The sequence below is a fragment of the Peromyscus californicus genome, unplaced genomic scaffold (genome assembly GCF_007827085.1).
Source record: "Peromyscus californicus insignis strain IS unplaced genomic scaffold, ASM782708v3 Scaffold_21__1_contigs__length_65335640, whole genome shotgun sequence".
NCBI lineage: Eukaryota > Metazoa > Chordata > Mammalia > Rodentia > Cricetidae > Peromyscus > Peromyscus californicus.
The window spans coordinates 8,636,390-8,661,528 of NW_026294514.1; the positions used below are offsets into that span (position 1 = coordinate 8,636,390).

A 25,139-nucleotide genomic window follows, 5' to 3' on the forward strand; every position below is an offset into this window, starting at 1 on the left:
TCTGCCTCCTGAGTGTGTCATTAAAAGTATGTGCCATCATGCCCGGCACAAAGTCTTTACTTCTGAAACAGGGTTAGGGTATGAGCCCAGGCTGGCCTCATCCCCTTGCTTCAGCCTCCCAAATGTTGGTTTTGCAGGCCGTCTTAGTTAGGGTTTCTATTGCTGTGAAGAGACACCATGACCATGGAAGCTCTTGTAAGGAAACATTCAATCGGCATTGGCTTACAATCCAGAGGTTTAGTCCATTATGGTCATGGCAGGAAGCATGACTGCACGCAGGTAGACATGGTGCTGGAGAAGGAGCTGAGAGTTCTACATCCAGATCGGCAGGCAGCAGGAAACGAGTGAGACACTGGCCCTCCTTGAGCATCTGAGACCTCAAAACCCACCCCACCCCACCCCTGACCTGTAACACACTTCCTCCAACAAAGCCACACCTCCTAATAATGCCACTTTCTATAGGCCTATGGGGGCCATCTTCATTCGAACACACATTTGAGGGCAGTAAATAAAAGTAGCACCTGTCATCAGCCCACACAGACAGCGAGTTGGGATACTCAAGTATCCTGATGAAGTTGAACCAAAAGCAGCATCAACAAAGTAGCAAATTGTGGCCTGCAGGCTGGATGTGGCCATGAACAAACGTTCCCTCAGCCTCCCCAGGAGGATTTCAAAACAGGAAACCTTCCATTAAAAAGTCAAACTTTAGGTCTGGCTAGACGGCTCAGTGGGTAGAAGCACTTGCTGATCAGGCTGGTGCTCTGAGTTCAGTCTGAACCTGTGAAGCTGTCCTCTGCCCTTCGTGTGTGTGCTGTGACATATGCATGCACGTACACACATGTATACACACACACACACACACACACACACACACACACACACACACACACACACACACACACAATTTCTAGCAACCCTTTCCTTCCTGGTCTTCCAACCGTTTACGGCATGGCTCTTTATTGGGCACAGTCTCCATCACTCCCGACTGTTTTACGCCTGAGCTCACGTCACCCTCGACATTTCAAGTCACTGTGAGCATTTGAGTTTTGGGTCTCATGACCATCACCAAGAGAGGAGTTCACATTTTAACACTCTCTCTCTCTCTCTCTCTCTCTCTCTCTCTCTCTCTCACACACACACACACACACACACACACACACACAGGTATCTAGGTATCTCTCGATTATTTGATTTTTTTTTTTTGAAGTTCACATTCTGTTCTTGCCCCTGCCAGTTTCTTTCTTTCTGCTCCAGACATGGGACTGGCCCAAAGGAACCCATGTGCCTACTGACTGCATAAGTCAAATCCTGAGTTGTAATTCTATTCATGAGCATTGCAGCGCGAAGTTTTCCTCTGGAAAGATCTACTCAGCTTGTGTGACATATCCTAATTATCTTTAAAATAAAGGCTGTGTCTTCACACAGCTCTAGCATTCCTACCACGGTGAATGTGGATGATTCACTGTCAGTCAGATGGGGACAGAGAGGAACAAAGAAATCTCCGTACTGTAACATCTCACAGTGTTTTCACTTAGCAGAAATGGTCTCCCCAACATTCCTCGTGGGGACCACACTGGGCAGTGAGGGCGCTGCTGGGAGTTCAGGGCCAATCATCGTGTTAGGAAAAACAACTCACCAGTTCTAGACATTGTCTGTGGCCGTAGGCGGCAGCGTAATGGATGCTATTGTAGCCTTCCTTGTCCCGGATGGATGGGTTTGCATCATTTTGAAGCAGAAACTCTAGGCAGCTGTAAGCATAAAGACGTAGCCTTAGAAACCTCTGTGTCAGAAGGAACAATCAGCACAAACCCCTCTGTTAGGAATATCCCACAATGCACCTTGAGACTGGGAATGTCAGGGAGCCGATTACAATATGCAGTTATGTACTGGGGTGGAAAGAGAGCTCATGGTCTCTCTGTCTTTATTTCATGCTAAAATAACGCTCCGAGAAGTCAGGGCACGCGTTAGAACAACTAGGTAATTGTCTTTTTCTCTTCTCATCTTAAGGTAGAAGACATATCCGTCATCAAGATTACCAAATAATTAAGATTAAGATCTCTGTGTTCCCAAGTCTCAAATGTAATAAAGGATTGGCCATTGCAGCTGGGAAACCACAAGAGAGAAGGGACTATTGCTGACATCACTGTTGGAGATGACAATCAAGATGCTCAGAACTATAAGTTTAAAACAGAGTAGGAGGGAAAGAACCCGAAAGGAGACTGAATAATAGAAAATACCAAAGAGTGGCCATACACGTAAAAGGCATCACGAATTCATCCAGTGACTCCACGTGAAGGAAGAAACAGAAGTCACACCATCAGGAATATAGACTAGACAAAATTATGAATTTCAAAAGCCTTTTTTTGGCATAGTGGTCATTTTTCTGAAAACCTGACCAAACAGGCCGCGAGCACGTCTCACTTGCAGCTCCATGTAGGCGAGGATAACTGTGAATGTGGCCCAATACAAAAGGACACTGACTGAAAACATTTAGAGGGGTTTCTGCAATGACAGGATTGTGTTTGTGATGTCAGAAGGCCTCCTGGACACACTCGGCAGAGGGAGGAGTTTGCCTCGAACTTTGCTGGAGAACCCCAAGTTCTAGAACCCCAGAACCCTGCCTGGGATGCACTGGGTATTCTGTTCTTAGAGGGAATAACCAGTTGGACAAATGTATCCCCAACAAGTGCATGCTGATTCAATTTCTCACTTTCCATCAAGACTTGCTAATTTTGGCTTTTTTGAAACAGGGTCTCATGTAGCCCAGGCTAGCTTCACTATGTAGCTGAGGATGACCTTGCACTTCTAATCCTTCTCCTTCTACCTCACGTTCTGGCATGGTGGCACGAGTCACATCCCACGCATGGCTCTGAGGAGCTTAAGATTCCAAATCTAAGCCTCCCCATTAAATAAGATTTTCCCGTGGGAGCTTTCTATAGTTGATTCACAAACTTTGAAGTTGCATTTCCTACCTTTTGGGTTAAAGTCAAAGGGATAAAAAGGCAAACTGCTTCTTTAATTTCTAGAAAACTGGTGAAACATAAATTTTGTAAACCCAACCTACTTGTATTTATCTATAAAATGCTCCAAAATAAATCAAACTCTTATTAAAGTCCGGCTATCATGCTGTCTTTGGTCCTTCATACCTTAAAAGGAAGTACTTTTTTATTTGGGTAATTAAACGTCTGTGGACAGGATCCTGTGCATGACTCACTGTAAACTGAATGTAGCCCTTTACATAAATCATCACCAGGAAGAACATTCTATGGACATGCAACCCCAGTCTCTGAATGGGTTGCAAAAAAATCATTTGGTAATTTGGAAAACATTAAGAATTCCTCCCAGAGAATTATTTAGTCCGGAACATAGCTAAATTACATGACATTTGTACAGATACAGCAACAGAAGCAATGTGGAATCTGGGTATTCTCCACATATTTCCTAAGGAAAAACAATGTTCAACTGCTGAGGCCTATCCTTCCTACACCCAGGGCGAACTAGCCACTTGAGATGCGAGATCAACAGAGCATTAGGTCCCTGGTGGACAGGGGGGTGTGGTCATTCCTGGTCTTTCCTCTGCTCCCTTCCTCACCAATGAGCCTGGAATGGCACAGGGCAAGCATTCAACTCAGTGGAGAAAGGGAGGTTTGCTGAGGTCACTTTTAAAAATTCTCTGATTTTTTAACATTATTGTTTTAAATTTAGATGTGTTCAGGTGAAACGTGGTCATTCTGTTTCACTCACAGCAGTGTCCGTCTCTTTCCCAGAAATGCCCAGTGATGTCCTATAAATAACCTGCACCAGGGCTATCCTCAGAGTCTAACATTTTGGACATAGGGAGGGGAGCAGAGTGGGCAGTGTGGAGGCCTTGGAGTGAGCACAAGCGTTCAGGCACAGAAACTCATTCCTTTGGCAACTTGAGAAGAGAATAAACACACTGTGGATCACAGGCCTGCAGACTCTCAGAGCCCGGCGTCTCCTGGGGGATGGGGCACGAAGTGGGCAAACTGGTTCACCTGCTTGTTCACAGATTCAATGGTCACTGCGCTAAGTGCTGGGCTCACCAGGGCCACGATCTCTGCGCTGATCTGTTTGTGGCTAGACTAAGGAGGAGGGCTCATGTGGCAGTGTCCCTGGGTGATGACGGCAGACACTCCAGACCCTTTCATAGCAACAGTGAAGTCCCTGTCTGAAGCCAATATGGGGCAGGGGAGGTGAGGTGAGGTTTATCAGGGGTAGCTGCTTACAAGAAGCAGGGAGTTCAGCCAGGTCTGAAGACCTTTATTCATAGAATCTGCCAAACAGTTATCCCTAGGTCACCAAAGTAGAACCTCAGGTCCCAAGTGGAGGCTTAACATGTCCCCCGTGGTATATGACACATGACAGAGTCAGATATATTGAAGACCTAAGGCTGCTGGCCCATGACAATGGTAGTCAAAGCAAGCTTATCATTTTATAGAGAGTTCCACACATTTTTTAAATTTTAGACAAAAACGGGGAAATGTGGTGGTATTGTGTTCCCCAAAATATTGTGCACCCTAATAAACTTATCTGGGGTCAGAGACAGAACAGCCACTAGATACAAAGGCTAGAAAATGGTGGCACTCACACCTTTAATCCTAGCACTCCAGAGGTAGAAATCCCTCTGGATCTCTGTGAGTTCAGGGCCACACTGGAAACAGCCAGGCATGGTGACTCACGCCTTTAATCCCAGAAAGTGAGTCTTTAATCCCAGGGAGTGGTGGTAGAAAGCAGAAAGGTATATAAGGCGTGAAGACCAGAAACTAGCAGCTTTTAGCTGGTTAAGCTTCAGGCTTTAGAGCAGCAGTTCAGCTGAGAGCCATTGGGATATGAGGACACAGAAGCTTCCAGTCTGAGGAAACAAGACCAGCTGAGAAGTTGGCCAGGTGAGGTTAGCTGTGGCTTGTTCTGGTTCTCTGATCTTCCAGCATTCACCCCAATACCTGGCTCAGGTTTGATTCTATTAATAAGAACTTTTAAGGTTCCAGGTACATCAGAACAGATGGAGAGTGAGTCTATGGTCCCTCCCTTTCTCAGGATCCCAAATGAAACCCCCAGCAGGAAGACAGACATGCAGCAACCCAGATGGACGAGAGTGTGGCATCCCATCTGACGCCCAGAAGAGACTCACAGTGCAGCTTCTTTTTCCTTCATTTCTCTGGTTCTGTCCAGTTCTTCAGAATTGTCATGGGCGTTTCCTAAGATCATCTTACTTCTCAGCGTAAGACATAGGGGAAAAAAAATCACAATTAATTTTTTCATTAAAAATTGATGATAGTTTTTACACAATTATATCTCAGTGATTTGATCCCAACTCAAAAGGGACATACATTGGTTCTCTCCAAGGCATCTAGGAAATCTATTTCCTCCCAAGGAATCCAACTGAGAACATCACTCTCCTAAAACGTCTCCCTAGCTCTGTGCGATTAAGGGCAGAATCAAGCTGCCTACCCCTCTACAGGCATCCTAGAACTTTCCAAGTAAAAAGAAACAACTCATCTCAGGCTCCTCCACTCGCTACCGTACCCGCATGCTTTCTGGCCAGGCCAGCATCTCACTTCCTATAGGTGATCCTGAGCTTCCTCTCCTAGGTGTTCCCTTCCGGTCCTTAAAACACGAAGTGTACTTGCTCTCTAGCCCTTCCCCAGTGCACAGCACTGCTCAGTGAATAGCCTGTGTGCCATGAGATCCCACGTGCGATATCTTATTAGAAACATATGCAAACACAAATGACGTGGGGCTGTGCACGCTCATTTGGGTGCACGCTTGTGTGTGCACAAACATGTGGAGGCCAGAGGTCAACTTCAGGCATCCTTTCCTAAGAACCCTCCCGCTTGGGTTTTGAGACCGTGTGGCTCGTAGCTCTGCAGGGTATCTAGGAGGCCTGACTGGCTGGTCAGCAGGCTTTCACCATGCCTGGGTTGTGTTAAGATGATTTCTTATTGTTTTTGCTTATGTGTGAAAGCCACATGTGTGCAAGTGTTCATGTGGGTGAGATCCCTAGAGCTGGAGTTACATGTGATTGTGAGCCAACTGAACTTGGGTCCTCTGAAAGAGCAGCAGGCATTCTTAACCAATAAACCATTTCTCCAGCCCAAATACCTGGACAATTGCATGGAGGTTCTGGCTATCAAATTCAGACCTCGTGTTTGCACGGAAAACACTTTACACAGCCATGTGCGTGTGTACACATGTATGAGTATATATAGTTGTTGCTTGCTTTTTGAGACGGGATCTCATGTAGCCTAGGCTATCCTAAAACTCTCTATGTATCAGAGGACAAACCTGAATTCCTGATCCTTCTGCTTCCATCTGCCAAATGCCAAAATTCCAAGTGGGTGCCACCACACCTGGCTTTTCATCCATATTTTTTAAACAGTGAATCACAATCTGTTACTAAGTGAAATTAATTAGGTTGAAGCCACCAAAATGAGGTAGAAAATATAATGTATCACGTACAATAAACATAAATATGGTTATGAGGTTTTTATTTCTCACATATGAACATATATGTGAACATGTGTGCTGTATCATGACATGAGATGTATTTCTTACTTGGATCATCATCTTGAATGTTTGAAAGAACTGGTATTATAGATCAACGGAAGAATACACGCTTAGCATACTTACACTCTAAAATTACGTGTTTAGCTGTCATTGTTCTAGAAAAGAAGCTATTAGCTCTAACCCAGAATCAGATGCACCATAGGGGGCAGCAAATAATTCAACTGCTGTCATGCAAACTCATCAAAATCTTCCTATGATTTTAAGAACTACAGAAAGGGGCCGTGAGGCCCTGCCCCCTTTCCCCTTTGCAGTGGTTCAGTGATGTCTGCTTTCCATGCCCAGCCACCTATAGTCCAAATACTTCTGGAATAAGAAATTCCTCTTCTGCAGCTGCCAAATGAGTGTTCATGCCCAGGTTGGGAAGAACAGTGTCTAATCCCATCACAGCAAGGCTGCAGTTGAAGACAGTTGGGATTATCAATGGTGTTTTTTTTTTTTTTTTTGAACACAGGACATATATATTAGCAGGTGAAGCATTTAAGTGGTAATGATGGATACTACTGTGTATGCCAAATAAATTCCAATAGGTTTCCAAAGCCTGAACTGAAAAGCCTGGGCTTGACAGCTCTACTTGGCATTTAACCCAAAAGCAGAGAAGAGAGGAAATTGTACAATGCCATGTAATAATCAAACCTAAAAAGAGAGAATGGGGGAGCCTGGGGGATGGCTGACCCTCCACTCTGAATGATTCATTCCTCATGTGCCACTCTTAGGAGGCAGTGTGAAGAAAACCCAAGTCCTCCCGTCCCTGGCTCTGCCCCAGACGAAGAACCAACAGGTTCTCTTTACTTTCTGTCCACGTCCGATGCAGCAGCATAGTGCAGCGCGGTCCGGCCCCAGCCGTCTGCCTCATCAACGTTGGCTCCCGTGGTCACTAACGCCTTAACACAGTGGAAATGACAGTTTGCAGCGGCATAGTGCAAAGGGGTCCTGAAAGCAAGCAGTGGTTATTATTATTGCTGTTGTTGTTGTTGCTATTTTACTTGACTCGGTCCAGCAAACAAGCCCATCACTGACAGAAGAGCTGGCTACCCTACTGTTGCTTCAGCTCTCAGTGTATGGAAGCTGAGGAACACAAAACCAAGTCTGCAAAGACAGGTGGCCTCCAGCAAGGTCAGTCACATGGCGCTCTTCTCTCCCTATTCCTAGTGCCTGCTCTGGGTTAGATCTATGTCACCGCCTGCCCGTGACAAGACTGTCTCATGAAGACTATCTTTAGAGACTGATAGGGAAGAGGGGAGGATGGGGAGGGATAAGAGAGGGCAAGGGAGTACATGAATACAAAGTATGCACTATCTGCATGTAAGAAAATGTCACAATGAAACCCACCGTTCTGCATGAATCAATGTATGCTCATGGATTTTTTTTTTTTTTTTTTTTTTTTTACACAAACCATCCTTAACTCTAATCAAGCTTCTATATAGTTTCCGGTTGGGTTTTCAAAGGACCAATCCCCACCTCTGACAATCCCATCCTAAAACCGTAAGTCTCATGTCCTTCGCTCAGGTCCACTTCTCCTTAGGATTATCCTTTCCTAACATTGTACCACAGCTTCCTTTCTATTCCAGAGGCTAGCTTCTTTGAGAAATATGAAGTAATTTATATTACTTATTTTTAGTTTCCAATTATTTGACATTTTTTTCTGGTGTGACTAACCAATATCCCAGGAATAATAACTAAATAGAATACTAAAAATAAAGTAACTTTAGCTCAGAAATTATTTATTAGTTTTTAAGCATTTTTTTCATTTTGTAGATGACAACTTAGGGCTCATTACTAGTTGATTTTCTCTTCAGTCCAAAAGGAAGAACTATAATCATGAAATTATAATATTTTACATATTAGACTGATTCTGTTTTAATTAATTGGACTGAAAATGACTAGGCATCAACAGTCCCAACGGGGTTTACAGATAAAGAGAAAGCTAGATTCAGGGACACATGCCTACAACCCCAACACTGGGGAGCGAAGCAGAAGGGTTGTGAGTTCAAGGCCAGTTTGGGCTACACAGCAAGACCCTGTCTCAAAACTAAGCCCTAGGTCTATGGCTGGAACTCAGTAGTAGAGGGTTTGCCTAGTATGAGTAATACTGCGGCTTTGACTCGTAGCAACATGCACAGACACACACAGCAGAGAGAGAGACAGACAGAGACAGAGAGAGACAGAGAGACAGAGAGAGAGGAGTAGATAAGAGAAGAGGTAGAAGAGGTGGGAGGAGGGGAGGGGAGAGGAGGGAGGAAATGACAGCCCTTGTTTCCAAGAGACTCGCAGTCAGAGGGGTAAGACACCACTAATATGGTGCAGTCACAGGGTGCTCAGGGTGCTTGGGGAACATTTCTGTAAGAGTAACAAGGAGGTTTCATTTGATCTGAATCTGGAAGGATAAGTAGAGTCCTCACAGGTGGGTGGTAGGGAAAGAAATCTGACAACCCTGAAGAGCTGGGGGGCAGGTAGCGAGGACCTGCTGGAGGGAAAGAGCATGTGTACACACATACCTACATGCAGTCATGTGTCACACGTGCATGCACACATGCATGCAATAGTCATGGGTCACAAGCAGGTTGTGTTTTATGAACTGTGGTATCAGGTGGTTTTGTCATTGTATGAATCAAAACTATTTAAGATACATGGGACCACTATGGTGTATGTGGTCAAGTGCTGAGTAAAATGGGGTTACTTGGTACATGACTCCACACACACACACACACACACAGAGGCGGTGTGTGTGTGTGTGTGTGTGTGTGTGTGTGTGTGTGTGTGTGTGTGTGCGCGTGCGCACGTGTCCATGAGCCAGCCAGCATCATGATACAGTTAGCTATCCAAGGGGTTACGAAGGTGAGAAAAGTTCTACGACCCTCTGGTGCTTTGTGCTCATTTAATATTTCAAATGTCTAAAAATTAATCTCAAGATGAAATGTCCGATACAGAAAACAAATGCTATAGATCTTTTGATCATATTAAAGTTTTTATTTTTATTTGTGTGTCTGTGTCTGTGTGTATGTCTCTGGCGGGGGAGTGGGGGAGTTCCAGAAGGGCAGTATTTGATCCCCTGGAGCTGGAGCTAGAGGCAGTTCTGAGCCAGCAGACATGGGTGCTGGGAACTGAACTCCAATCCTCTGCAAGAGCAGCAGGTGCTCTTAACTCCTGAACTGTCTCTCAAGCCCATACTTTGAGTCTGGTGCATTAAAGTGGTCTATTCTGCTATTTTTCTAAAACACATCCAGGTAGGCAATTTTTAAAAAAGCAGAAGTTGAGAGAGCCCTTATCTCATGGCTCTTCTCAGCTTTATGGGCGTCTCCCTACAAGGAAAGATCACCTCCTGAGGATGGGATGGCCCACTCATCCCACGGCGATCATCTCAACAACAGGCCTGCTCCATGGACCATTCCCCACTCTCGTTTACGCCCCAGAGGCAAGTCAGCCTGAATACATACCTCCCACATTTGTCCTTTTTGTGAAAATCTGCTCCACTGCTCTGCAAGAGTTTTATACATTCTACATTGCTAGAAAGACAGGGAAAATATAATTAGTACAGTCGGGGTTAATTACTAAGGTACCTACAGGAAGAGGCATTTTCTGCAGAGTACGAGCTGGGATGCAACGATAGCCTGGGGTCTAAAATGCCGTTAACAAGAAATAACCTGAACATATTGCAGGAACACTGCACTGTAAGGATCTAAAATTCCTTTTTCAGAACTAATAAATCAATAAATGAAAGGGCTTCATGGAACATTTTCAACTCAATGACTAAGGAATTTAATGATTATTATATGATTAAGCCCTCCGATGACAGCCTCATCATTTACCCTAAAATTCTTTTTTCAGAACCAGGAGGAGTTTATGAAACCACAGCAGCCTAATAACTCCGCGTCACCTTTAAACAATGAAGCAACGTGGCTGAGCACTACCGTTTATCACGGCATAATAAATCCCCACAATAACCACTTTCAACTCGATACTCCTTAATGGAAACAGCTGCATGTCCCTGTCTTTGTAGCCCAGGTAAATGAATGTGCTGGACCAACACTGAAAGTGATGTAATGGAGCACAGTGATCGTTCCTAGCAGCTCTGCCAGTCACAAGAGCCATAAATCACACAGCACAGAGACAGGACCGACCGAAGGGAATTTTCCTGTCGAAGGGCATGGAGCTAATATTCATTCTAATAGGCATTTCAAACATAAACCCAGCATGGGGTGTTGTCACTTTCTGGGCAGGTCTGAAATTCTTTAAAATGTAGGCATAGCCATCCATCATCATTCTAAACTTGAAACGTTAAGAAGTGGCTCAGAATGTATTGTTTTATTGTAATTTAAATAAGAAAAGTGATCTCATTAACGATAAGCCTTCACAGAGCTCTTCCCCATCCCACACCTACCCTTCATAGCCCCTCTTCTCAGACAGCTAGATGTAAGTCACGAAGTACATGAATTTTTAAAGGAACATTTGAATTGGTACAGCATGTCAGCTAATATACAGCACCTATTTCCACCTAATGATAGATGGAAAAGGATCAAAGGCACGGGTGGATTAGACCTGTGTGGGTTCATAAATCTCATCTGGTTTGAGGACGGGGTTGAGAGAAGGGGTCTGTTTTTAAAAATACAATAACTCTGTATAGGCATTGGTATATGACTCCAGAAGGGACCCATGTAAATAAGGGGCTTCATAGTTTCATGGTTCATTCACCTCTGATAAATAGGTAATGTCTTTGCTAGCACGCATGATAAATGGAGGATTCCTTAAGTACTAGGAAACTGATTAAAAACCAACACCTTCCCAATACCTTTGGATACAAGGTCATCCAAAAGACACTACGGTTGGTCAATATGTGGCCATATATCAACAATACATTGATCAGCGCTTTAATCTAATCATTGATTTGCTAAAGGAAAAAGCTGATGAAAAAAGGCTCTTTGCTACAGGGGGAAGGCAGGGAATAAATCACTCTCGGCCATCTTTGGGATTTCCTTGAACTTTGTTTATATTTAATCATCCTAAAAATTTCAAAACTCGTTTTTATTACAAAAATGTCTAAATGCGCGTAAGTTGATTCAACCATTTATCCTCTTAATCACCACCCATCCGCTGGCAACAAAGAGGAGAAAACTTAAGAACAAAGTTCTAATTAATTTCTTTCGGCAGAAAAGATGCCAAGTAGAAATCCATGCTGTGTCGTCTGACATCTTACAGCCATGGGGATCTCTTAGGGGGGTTGAAAGATAAGAACAGAAGCTCTATGCACTACACAGGATGGACTATTTGTTTTTCTTTGGAAGGAGAAAATCTGAGTGATGTGGGAACGGAGTTAGTGACACCTGGCATTTGGCAGAAGTGATTGGGACCCCATTTACTAAGGAAAATGCCTTTGGTTCACGGGCAGCTTATGTCGATTAAGATGTATGAAGCCATCAAGTTCATGGAGTAATGACGGCGCAGGAGTACTCACCCTCCTGCGGCAGCGGCGTGAAGGCACGTTCTTCCAAACGTATCTGGGGTGTCTATTTCAAAGCCTGCAGACAGCACGCGCTCATTACTAAACAAGGATACTATGCTATACTTTTGTCCTAGTCAAACCACAAGAAACATTGCAGAGACAGAAAAATCAGTTAGTAGGAAACCAGGATGCACGCAGTCGTAGTCAGAAAGAGGTAGTCACAGAAAGGAACGTTCACTACTCGAGCTTGGCAATTTTATAGGAAGCACCGCGGAGTCGCGAAGTCGAGAGGGATTTATTTTTGCATCCAGCCCTGGGTGAGCCACAGCCCCAGTTTCCATCCCAGGATAGAAATTTAGGAAACCAATCTGAGATGAGTGGGGCAGTGGACAGACAAACAGAACATATGAGAAACATGGAAGGCAGAGGAGCAATCCGAGCAGGCAGGGAGAGAAATTTTCTTCCGTGTGTCCCAACTTTCCTGTGAGTCTAAGATGTGAGAAACATGCTTTCATGCAGGGATTATTTTTAAGCATGCCAAAAGTAGTGAAAACAGAATCCACCATAGGTAAAGTACTTAGAGGAGGAAATACGCCTCTGGGGTAGCTAAGGAATTAATTCATAAACAATCTCCACCCTGTAGGCTTCTATCACTTTGGAAAGCCTAGGAACTTCTTAATAGATGGGGATTGGCAGGGGCAGAGATAAGAAAGATCCGCAAAGCTCAAAGCAGAGAGAATCTCTGGTTCCAGACAGCCCCGCATTATATAAAAACATAAAAATGAAACCTTCTTGGAGGGGGATCTGCCTTGATGATGTTTCAGTGCCCATGGAACTGGATGATAACATGACATTTTCTACCACTGAAATATTGAGGATTGGGCCATTTTCTTTTGTTGAAAAGTATTAAATGTCAAGTTACCAATTTAAGCCTCAATTTTTTTTTCTTCTATGACTTAAGGTTCCCATATGTCAGCTCTGGCCATTCCCCCACTCAGTTCTGGACCACTGAAAATCAGACAAGACTCTGATGCTAGGACTGATGCTAGGGAGTGATACTGGCATCCAAAAAGCTTCGGCTTCAGGGACCGGCAGGAGCTGTCTCATGCAGGCAGGCTACAGAACCACCTCACCCTGCCAAGAAAAGGCAATGGCCACACACAGCCTGCCAGAGACCAGACACCTGAAGCCACTTGGCTCATGGACAGGGCACACCAGGTCTGATCGCTGGCATGGATGCACTTACCGGATGATAATAACTTCCTGCAGCAGTCGGAGTGAGCATTTAGGGCGGCTAAATGTAAGGGGAACATGCTATGGATTCCACACCTAAAGAGAAAAACAGCCACTCACAGTAAAAGATCCCAAGACGTGTGCAGAACATCTACCCTCTGCCAGTCCTCCACTGAAAACTCTCACAAGGATCCGTGACGTAATTTTGTAATTTTTTTTTCCATTCAACAAATAATTACACAACTATTTTCTACCTTAAGATGATCTTTGTTCTAAACCAATCAAAAGCCCATAACCATACGGATGTGTGCATATATCCGTATGTACTTATATGTGTATGTGTATACTTATGCAATGTATGTACATATGTATGTGTGTACATGTGTCTATATGTACCTGTGTATGTATGTACATATGAGTATATATACTTATGTGTGTCTGTACATATGTATATGCATATATATATGTACATGTGTATATATGCATATATATTTGATAAAAATCTGAAAAGTTAAACATGTGTAACCCTATTGTTTCTTTCAGCTTAGTGGTTGAAAATCTCTTTCATTCATTCACTCATCTCTTACTCACTTATCTACTCAACACTTCGTGAGTCTAAGATACCACACCAAGTGCCAGATCTAACAGCGCTAAGCAACATAACCCTCACGTGGGAAACGACCTGCTTTATTCCTGGATTTGACAAATACTTCTTTTGGCCTAATGGGTGCCTGTGTTTTGTTAAGACCTAACAGTGGCCGTATTATTAAAAATAAAATTTTTATGAGCAGAACTGTTTACCTTTTAGATGCAAAAGTTCATCTTCATTACGGACTTTGCTAATGTAACTAACCCATATCACCATATCAGTCACAAAACACAGAAGCAAAAACATTGCTCAGCATATGTTATACATGTATGTTATACATGCTCTGCCGTACTTTAGAGCCCCTCCTCAGGACGATCCTGGAGAGCAGGCAGACATCTGGCACTTTCCTTCACAGTTAATGCTTTTCCACCTCTCTTTGCACAAGGACGCAAAGCCACAGCTGAGGTCACTTGATAGCAAACAGTATCTATCACCTGCGGTTTGCTGTGTGTTCGTAAACATTTCTTGTACCATCTCTTTTTAACCAAGTAATACATTTTAGATTTTTAAAGTCCTCTGCCCCAATCCTGTGTGGTTAACTACCCAAGTTCACTCTCAGACACAAAGTGGCCCGTTTTCAGGTTCCACACTTTGTAAGGAAACACGTATGATTTGAATTTGTTAAGCTTTGGTTTTAAACCCTTTATTTCCCCCTCAAGAGTTAGGATTTATCACGTGCATGAATGTGTGAAAGTGGATACACAGCCACAGACACTTCAGTCTTGGGTGTTTTGTGAAGTGCAAGCGTCAGCGATGAGCCGCACTTTCTCTTTCATGCCGGTTCCTGTTTGCTGGTATTTTGTTCCATTTTCTGTTAGTTTTCCTTCCCATTTTGGGGGATTTCCAGCCCAGGGTATACAGTAGCTGGCATCCATCAGGCCGTGCCATTTCCCAGTCTTCCAGGCAACACCACTGGAGGAGAACGCTTGTAACTGTCCACCCCCCATGACAAGAGCAATTCTACTGAGGAACTGCATCGGGATGATCTCACTGTGCGTGCGAAGGAGGAGTCAGGAGAGGGAGAAAGGGTCTCATGTCAATGTACTATTTATGACGTCCCCACTTGGCTTAATAGAAACACACTATTTTTAAAGAGGTATTATAGATTATAAATCTAAACGGGACTTACAGCTAATGGGATTAGCATGCAATAATTTGATTTGTTTGGAGAGGTTAAGGCAAAAGTACATAATTAGATATTTCTAGACTTTTGGAAAAGAATATAAAGAATGCATTGAATATAAAGAATATATAAAATGTATAGAATATATTCTATGACTTTTTTAGTTTCTAAAGGAACATTCTGAATCAAGACTACATTTTTTGAATGAACCTCATTTTTAAATATATACATTCATATATAAATACACATATGTATAGATACAAAATGTATTTTATAAAGACAAATATGTGTATATATATACAAATGTATAACTAATATATTTTGTAAAGAGATAATATATAAACACATACATGTTTATACATGGCATATAGTTTATAATTACATATGTACACATATATGTATACAAACAATATATTTTATAATGACAAAGTATTTTTCTATAGAACAGAGCAAGTTTGAATTAGAATGAATTAGAGAAATAACATCAATATCTATAAAAACTTGATAAGACAGAAAGCAATAGTGTAACAGTTACACAATATAGTCTATAAACCTCATTACCACGCCTTTTGATCAATCTCTCCACTTTTATCACTTTCCACAATTCATCACAATCTACATTAACTAATTATTTTCTTTTTCACTGCTACTTAGAGAGATAAAACTAATTTAGGTTAGCAAAACTTCTGTTTGTTATTTTATTCTGCATTTAAGAGAGAGTCATCATTTTAGTACGTGGTTTGAAGGTATCGACATAGATGCCACTATTATTGGCATTTGAACTTGAGTATGACACTGTTCGAACAGTCAACTATATACCACGTAAACACAAGGAAAAGGGGGCAGAATTCAGAATCTCTGAATCATGCAGAAAGGATTTAAACATCTGAAATAAAACTACCCTTTGCTGTTATAAGACAGCTCACCAAGGAAGAATTTTGAAATCTTTAGTAGGAAAATACAGGTTTGGCTGTCATAGTTAGATGAGGAGCCTCGCTCTTACTTCAGGCATACATCAAGGAGCATTGAGAATAAAAGCGCCAAATAACCCTAAAGTTAACAATCTATAAGCTACAGGAAAGAGGAGACCAATTCCGCTTAAATTGCTGCATTTATCTGGCAAGTCATAAAATTAATGGAAGCCATTTGTATTCAGGTATTCCTAATTTAGCAGTTAGCTGGCATTCCCTACTTAGCTATTCCAAAATAAATGAGGTCTGAAAGATGTTCTTGTGGCACGCTCTCAGAGGTGAAAGGGCTTCTGTACCAGAAGAATGTTGGGGTCTTTTCCAGTTTCCTTTTGGTATTAGGGGACAAGGCTGCTACACCCAATGTATTCTAGAACTTTTCCTTCGCTCTCTGTGGTAAAGAAGTGTTTAAGGCAATGGAGCCAGAAACTGAGTCCTGGTTTTGCTACTTGCCGACTACTTGGTGCTTGGCAAGTATATATGGCTAACTACGGTGTCTACGTCACAGTGGTTAGAAGGACTCACGGGGCTGGCATACGGTTACCCCGTTACCCCGGGACTGGTTAGCTGCACCAGGAGCTGGCGGTTGCGAAGCTGTGCTCCTGAGGGTGAATGGAAACCCGCTAGCCTTCTCAACCTCCTCCTTTCTAAGTCCTGGTTCACAACTCTCCGAGCGTGTGGGATTGGACTAACTTGCCGATTCAGTGGGCAAGACGCGTTTCCTAACTTAGAATGGACTCCTCTCACGATCATTTTATCCGAATTGTTCTCAATCGTTTTAAAATCCAAACTTTTAAGGAGTTTTACCTGTGTCACCCTAGCTACCGCTGCAGGCATTTGGGTGCGGCTGATAACGCAGAGACCGCTTCCTGCCGTCTGCAGCCTACAAACACTTCCAGTGGTTTGAGTAGTCCGAACACTGCAACATGGCCACCAAGGTTTCTTGTGAGTGGCCATCGCCCGTTCTACGGGGATTCCAGATTCTCAGTGAAGATCTCTGCACTCCTGAGAGCCGAGCTCTGGCCTGTCCCTTCTGTTTGACACTCCATTGCTGTGGGATGGTCTGTATGTCAAATGTGTTGCTGATTGGTCAATAAATAAATCACTGATTGGCCCGTGGCCAGGCAGGAAGTATAGGCGGGACAAGGAGGAGAATAGAGCTGGGAAGTGGAAGGCTGAGTCAGAGAGACACTGCCAGCCGCCATGATGACAAACAGCATGTGAAGATGCTGGTAAGCCATGAGCCACGTGGCAAGGTATAGATTAATGGAAATGGATTAATTTAAGCTGTAAGAAGAGTTAGCAAGAAGCCTGCCACAGCCATACAGTTTGTAACCAATATAAGTCTCTGTGTTTATTTGGTTGGGTCTGATGACTGTGGGACTGGCAGGTGATAGAGATTTGTCCTGACTGTGGGCCAGGCAGGAAAGCTCTAACTACACTCCATCTTTTCCACTGCTTTATAATGTTTCTTAAACTCATTAACGCACTCTTGAGGGTCACTGCAAACATCTTTGAGCTCTAAAAAGTCCTCTGAGAGAATATATTCTTTTTAATAATAATCTAAAATATAAAAGATTTTGGGTTCATCTGAATGAATATGCCAAACCTGAGTGGCGCTTTTGCACATCAGATTACCTTGGCTTCGTGTATCATAGTCTGGTTAAAGGTTGTCCTAGGCCAATGGGGAAAACATCCAGTTGACTCTACTAAACATAAGCTGTATCTCAGCCTAGGGAGGGATGATAACAATGCAAGGACACTGAAATCGTTGTGTGACCAAAAGATGGCACAGTTGGTTAGACTAAGGGCCACTGTGCTGGGGGCTGAGCCCATTGTCCCACCACATTGCTTAGACCGCTGCAGGGTCTTCCTTTGTGCAACAGACATGGAACCCTCAAGAGCGGCACCTCATCCACCACAACCACCTAGAGATGGTGATCTGGCGTTGTACAACCCGAGTTACTACAACATGTGTTATCAGACGGGCAATGGGCCATGTTGGTACACTGGAGCTTCAGAACCAAATGACCAAGGACAGGGTCTCGGTTCCTACTCCTCACTAGCTCTGTGACCTTTCTCCATGGGGCTGACCATGGAACACTTACCCTGTGGGAATGCTGTGGTGGTTACATGTAACCCTTTAGAATGGTGCCGTGCCCAGTTAAGGTGCCGTGCCTAGTTAAGTACTTATGGGGGTTTGCTACCACCACACTGGTGCTAAGTTGTGCGGTTTCCATGAATGTTACTGTCTATGTGTTTTACAGTTACTATGTTTTCACAGTTTTTAAAACATTCGCTGATAGGGTAATTTCAAAAGCCCAAGAAGTTTGTAGTTTAGCTAATGCGTATTAGTCAAGTAATATAATGAAAGTAAGTCTACACAGAGGATCTGAAGCTCTCTCTCCACCAAGACCTGATTAACAGATGCTCATCTCAGGCTCGGTTGACTCCAGCTTCTTCCCCAAGCCAGGCCTGGCCTGGTAAGACTTATATCCCAATGGCGGTGTCACTGGCTCGGGTGGCATACTTAGCATTCGGATGGTCACTGTTTATTTAATCTGGCCCCAGATAGATTATATATTTCTTGAGAGCAGGGACCTGTATAACCCCAGAACCTGGCACTGTGGTTGACAGCAAACAGGCACTCACCCATATGCAACAATAGAGTATCACAGTCAGTTATCTGTGTAACCATGGTAACTAATTCTGCTGTGACGGAGGCTGAACGGAGAGCATGATCAGTGAGGTGGAGGGCTTGGCTAAAAATGGATTTCTTTTTTTTTACTCAGAGAGATACGCACAGCTAACACCGTTTGCCAGCATTCCCCTCCTGTGCAGGTCCTCAGCCTCATCCTCAGCCTACGACATCATCTTTTCTTCCCGGGATACTTGGAAGAGGCTGCCGAGGGTGTGCCGTCTGGATGGCCTCCAGTCTGTCTGGGTGGCTATCAGAGGATCTCTCTTACACACAAATGGGACTGTTAGACACACCCCACACCCATTTATAATTGCTTAACAGCTTCCGAATGCCTCCAAATAGAATCCAATTCCTTGGCAGGGCATAAGAGATCTTTCTAGATCCTTCTTCCTCCTTTCCACCTCATTTCTCCTGACTCCTCCTCACATCAGGCCACCCAGCCCTAAGGCTTCCTTTTAAAATGTCTGTGTTGTGTCCTTGTAGTGGGGACCCCTTCTTCATGCTTCTGTCTTTCTTTCAGTTCCCAACTCCGGACAAACGTCTACCCATTTGTTCTTTGACTAGAACGCCAGGTCTTCTGGGAGACCAGAGCTAAAAGTCGGCTGTGAAAGTCCACAGTAACACACACGAGACTGCAACCATTCACTCCTGTGTGACCTCAACCCTCAGGCCAGCACCCCAGGAGGTCGGCGGAGTCTAGTTCAACCCAACAATTAAAGAAGGTAAACCATTGTAACCTCAAAGCTATGTGTTCCTTAAAATGCACTTCAAAACACCTGGCCTGTGCTGACTTCAAAAGAGAACGTGGACCCACCATGGATACCCTGAACCATCTTAATTTTGGTTTATTCTCCAGCAAGATTTTCAATTATATTACACACATTTGATGAACATGGAATTCCTAAGATATGCTTTCCCTCCTAAAAATTCAGTTATGGCTACCCACAGCCTCTATGATCAAGGCTAACCTCTCCATTTAAGTGTTTAAGGCACTCTTTAACTTGTCTCTATTACATATTATTAGGCAATAAGATAATAGTTAACATTTATTGATAGCTTCTATGTGCTGGGCACTGTTCAGAGAGCTTTTCATGAAGATTATCATTTTAATAAGCTTTTCTGGTGTATTTAAATAGCTTGCACTCATTCAGACCTTACCAGAGAGCTTTCCTAGTAATTAAGTCATTTAATCTTCCTAACGAACTTACAGATAGGTACCAGTATTGTCTCCGGTTTTCAAAGCACAGAGGGATTGAGCAACAGGCTCAGAATCACACAGTCCCAAAATGAAGCAGGCTGAAAGGAGGAGAGCCCAGAAAACCGAAGGAGTACGCCTCTCTGCTGTTCTCCTGCTGCTGCTGCTGGCCGCTGCCATCTTCTGCGCTGCCCAGAGACCCTCCCCCTCCCCCACCCTCACCCCTATTCCCACCCCAGGTTTGCTCAAGGCTCATCTTCAGTTTGAAGCCTTTTCAAGACCTTCCACCTCCACCTTGGGGCTTTCTCTTCCCTGTCAACCTTGACAACACAGACACCGGGCATTTTGCCACTGAAGTCCTGTTTTCCTTTAGAACTCTGGTTTACGGTCTGGCTCTTCATCCTAAGTGGGACTTGAGACCAACAAAATTATCTCCCTGAAGATGCCGGGCAGGTAACTGCTCATGAAGCCCTCTGAGAACTCAGTCCCCCCGTATCCAGAGAAATGCTTTCCCTATTTTTGTGGAATTAAGTGCAAAATGAAGTCAGACCCTCACGCTTCCTCCCCATGTGGCAGACAAACTCCATTGTAGCCTGTAACTCTAGTCTTAAAACCGAGCAAAGACTCTGAATAAATTTGAACTTGCCTAGTCACGTTTCCTGTCTAACGGTGGATGCTGAAACAAGCCACGGGACCCTAGAAAGCGGAGCTGAAAACGAAGTCAAGGTTTTCTCAACTAAAACCAGCAGAGCAGGCCGAGTTGTGATGCAACTGGAACAAACCGGTTCCTCCTGGGCTCTGCCTTTAAAGTCCCTTTCTTGATTTCAGATGTCCTCTGCGCTTAGCTAATGGCCCCATCCACCTTACCCGGGATAAACGGGAGGCCTCCACTGCACGCACGCACCACGCATGCATCACGCACGCATGCATCACGCACGCACGCAGCCTCCCTCGGCGCTGTCCCCACACGTGGCAGCCAGTCCACGGCCCTTTCCCAGTAACCTACTTGGCTGCGTCGGCTCCGCTAGTTATTAAGGTGTTAATCAGAAGCTCGTGACCGTATCTTGCAGCCACGTGGAGGGGGGTGTTGCCATCCTTATCCACACAGTCGATTTCGCCTCCTGAAAGAGATGGTAACACAGCATGATCATGCAAAGCTTCCGGTTGCTTTGGGTACCGAATGCTGCCAGCCACCTGAGAACACCAAATACCGATTTCCTTTCTGCTTCAGTGGGCATCTCCGCTCTACGGTGTGAAAATGACTGTTACGGGGATGAGTCGCTGTCTGAAGCCACAGCAGTGCCGTGTCTGCTGAGATGGAAGTCTATTAGAAATGCTTTTGAAAAAAAAAAAATCTGTATTTTCTCAAGAACCTAAAACCTTGCAACCATATTCTGGCTCTAACTGGACAATACAATCAACTTCCATAAAATACAATTCTGGAGATTTATGGAAATGACCTCACACGAACCGAATGGGACAGAGCATTCAGGGAAAGATTTGTGTAGTATGGTGACCTAGCTTAAAGATATGGATGAGTAAAATGAGAAAAAGTATGGATTAAAAGCTGAAAGTGCCTGTATTTGCTAAAAATATCACATTAGTTATCTGTCATCCTTCCACAGAATATTTTCATCTTGTCTCATGTATTTTGCATTGTTTCTCTCTCAACTTTTTATTTCATGTTTCCCTTTCTATGAGTGTATGTATAAATATAATGGGTCTATTTAGTTATATGAAGAACCATTTAAAAATAGTGTAGCATTTCACGTGTCTATATGTTTCCCTTAAGATCAAAATATTCCCACCCACAAATGCATCCCCTTATCTTACTGAAGAAAATGAACACTGGTATAATTTTGTATAATATACAGTGCGGATGGTACTTTCTTCAACTGCCTTCCAGATGTGTTCACAGCTGTTTACCTGTCTGGAACCCAAAGACTCTGAGCATCTCCTTCATGACTCCTTCTGGACTTTATTTAAAACCCCACATGCCATTAATATTTTTGGAAACCAAGCCATGTGGTACAGGATGTCCAGCATCGAGGCCTGCCTGACGGTTTGCTCTTGAGAGTCACACTGAACATGCTGGCAAGGACAGTCCTGAGCAGATGGGGACTTCCCAAGACACTGCCCCAGCACACACGCAGGCTGCATTGGTCTGCTGCTGGGTGGTGCAATGCTGCATGCATCATGTGCAGCAGGCACAGAGCTTTGGCACGGAAAGATGATGCTGTTGACGGTGGCCGCAGAACGATGTGAGCGCTTAACGGTGCTGAATTATCAATTCTTTAAAAATAGCTACAGTGGGGCTTTTCTGTCGTACGTATTTTACCTCCATAACAAAGACATTCGCGTTCTCAAGATGGCACCTGCCAACACATCCTACGGCAAAGGAAGCTTTACCCTTTATAGTTCGCAAGCATTTTTGTGTCATGACCCTTTAAGGCTGTGCGAATACTCATACTTTAATATGCTATTTCCAACAAAACTTTTCCACAAGGAATCCCCTCATACAGGGAACGCTTTAGCAAAAGCTGCCTAACTGCTGGGCACTCGTACACTTGCTTTGATATACATTTGATTCTGTTTTAAATTTTTAACTAGGTTCAACTGAATGTGCTTTATTCGTATGTAAAATATTAATACTTCACAAATCAAAGTTATATTTTTAAAAGCCCCATGCTTAGGAGCTATCTCCGTTGGCACAGTGGTTGCCATGCAAGCATGAAGATCTAAACTGGTTCCCGGAACCTGAGTTAAAAGCTGGACACAGTGGCACACACTTGCAATCCCAGCAGCAGTGAGACAGAGAGACAGAGACAGGAAGAACCCTGGGACTCAGTGGTCAGCCACGGAGTCCAGTTAGCAAGCTCCAGGTCCCAGTGAGAGACCCTGCCCCAAAAGAACAAGGTGGATGGCTCCTGAGGAATGACTCGCCTGAGGGTGACCTGTTGCCGCCACATGTACAGGTGCATATGTACACACATGTGCATGTGCGCGCGCACACACACACACACACACACACACACACACACACACACACACACCCCTCTCTTCCCATCCCCCCTATTTCATTCTTACAGACTTCCTACCAGAAACCATTTTCCTTAGCTTTAGCACATGCTTCCTGCGTTTCTCTGACAGAGTCTTCGCTGACCACGTCCTGGAACTCCAGTTGAGTGGTCACTTTTTGAGGCCAGCTTTAACAGTACACAGCTGTGTTGTCCCTCCTGCGTGGGTGAGCTGGCTTAGCAGACTCATATCCTATGGATTAGGCTGTAAATAACGTTTTGCTGTCTCCAGAAACACCGCAGTGAAGAATCTCATGTGCGTGTGTACACTTTTTCTATTTGCAGGTTCAGAGTAATTCCTAGAAGGATTCTTTCTGGTTTAAAAGCAAATGGGTGTGTGTTTTCGTTGGGTTTTGCCAACTCGCTCTCTGTGGGGCTGTGTAACTCATGCTAACCAGCGCTGTGAGCGTGTGCCTCCTCTCCACAGTCTCATCAAGCTTTGGAGAATCTGTCATCTGATGGCTGAGAACCAGCATCCCAGTGGGTTTTCATTTGCATTTATCCTATTATGAAGGAAGCTGAGCACCATCTCCTCTATCAAGGGACGTTTGCTTATCTAATCCTAAGGAAGCATTTTTCAGGACTTTTGCCTGTTGTTCTAAATTTGTGTGTCTGTGTGCCGTCTTTTAATCCTTGATTTTCCAAAAGCTCTTCAGACTTTGGGGGATTGCGTATTTATCAATAATATATGCTACAAATATTTTCCTTCTAGTCTTCCTTTGTCCTTTGTCTTTATTTATGGTGTTTTCATTCAGTTAAAAACATAAAAAACAAACCTTTTCCTTTATTGTAGCTGGGTTGCAAGTAGAAAAGCTTTCTGCACATTCTGGTAACAAAGAAATTAACCCATTGTTTACTACACTGGAAAAATGGGTTAGGTTAGGTTTGGTTAGGTTGATCCATGCAGAGTTTATCTTAGTAGCTGTGATGCAAGTTGTCTGACTAAATAAATGTTCCCCCAAAGGCCAGGAAGAGTGAGCCTGAGGAAGAGGGTCAAACAATTCATAAGGACAAAGTAGGTTAACGGTTGCCAGGGTCTGGGGAGGGGGAACAAGAGTGGATGCCGATGAGAACGAGGTTGCTAGGGTCTGGGGAAGAAGGACGGGAGTGGATGCTGATGAGAACAAGGTTCATTTAGGGATGAGAAGGACATTCTATGGTCACACGGTAGTGACAGTTGTGTGACCTTGAGAAAACACTCACACTCACTGAACTGTGTATGACTCAGATCCCAATTTAAATGGTAAAGCCTAATGGACTTGATGGCATTTGCTGTAATCCCAGGACTCAGGAGGTTGCGGCAAACGGATGGTGCATTCAAGGCTATCCTGGGCTATACAGTGAGTCTGAGGCTAGCCTGAGCTACATAGCAAGACCTCATTTCAAAAAAGGAAAAGAAAAAGAAAAATTGAAGGCGAGAAGAAAGGTACAGAAAATTAAAGAATAAAGTCAGCAGCATGGAAGGACAAATCACAATGATGCTGTGTTTACATAAACAAATAAGCTCTTTAACAACACTTAAATCACAATGATGCTGTGTTGACATAAACAAATATGCTCTTTAACAACACTAAAACATTTAAATACCCAGTGTATTAGAGCAAAGTGAAGTCATTCTGAGGGTGTAGCTTTTGGTTATTCTATTCAGAAATAATCTCTGCGTCATTGTGGAAATCTGTCCATTATTGAGCTATCGGCCCACGCTGGTAGATAACAAGTAGGGTGGAACTCAATGAATGATTATGCTTTACCAAATAGTCACCCTTACTCCCCAGTACCATAAAACCAAAGCCAAAGCCCACCAGTCCACAAAGTCCTGTCACCTTTGGCCTTATTTTCTTATGAATCATTTTGACTTGTTAATATATTCATATTGTGACAAGCTATACTAATATTATAATATCTAGTACACACACCTAAACTACATGCATGCCTGTATTTACCAAATCAGAAATGTGAATATAGGAATGGATGGCTTTAACCAAGCTATGGAGATGTACTTGTTCTAAACAAGGTATTGTTGATGAAGATGATCAAATAAAATACAAAAACAGAGACATTATTCATAATGGACTGACTATCCAAGGCAGTATTAGTATTCTGCAGCATTTCCTTCCATTTTTGTGTGTGCATACTCGTGTGTGTATCTGAGCGTATCTGCGTGCATT

General features: G+C 43.6%; 1 protein-coding gene across 5 annotated transcripts in view; it reads right to left on the bottom strand.

Moving 5' to 3' along the window:
• Positions 1–25,139, bottom strand: part of Ankrd44 (ankyrin repeat domain 44) — a 260,633-nt gene that overhangs the window by 65,845 nt on the left and 169,649 nt on the right. For 3 of the 5 annotated variants that reach the window (XM_052749463.1, XM_052749461.1, XM_052749465.1), the window contains exons 10-16: positions 20,901–21,015; positions 13,272–13,354; positions 12,038–12,155; positions 10,023–10,091; positions 7,378–7,518; positions 5,153–5,233; positions 1,637–1,748 (exon numbers count right to left, since the gene is read on the bottom strand). In XM_052749463.1, the coding sequence (XP_052605423.1) occupies positions 1,637–1,748; positions 5,153–5,233; positions 7,378–7,518; positions 10,023–10,091; positions 12,038–12,155; positions 13,272–13,354; positions 20,901–21,015 (719 nt within the window). The remainder of the gene's footprint in view (positions 1–1,636; positions 1,749–5,152; positions 5,234–7,377; positions 7,519–10,022; positions 10,092–12,037; positions 12,156–13,271; positions 13,355–20,900; positions 21,016–25,139) is intronic. The other 2 variants (XM_052749464.1, XM_052749462.1) reach the window with 1 other exon arrangement.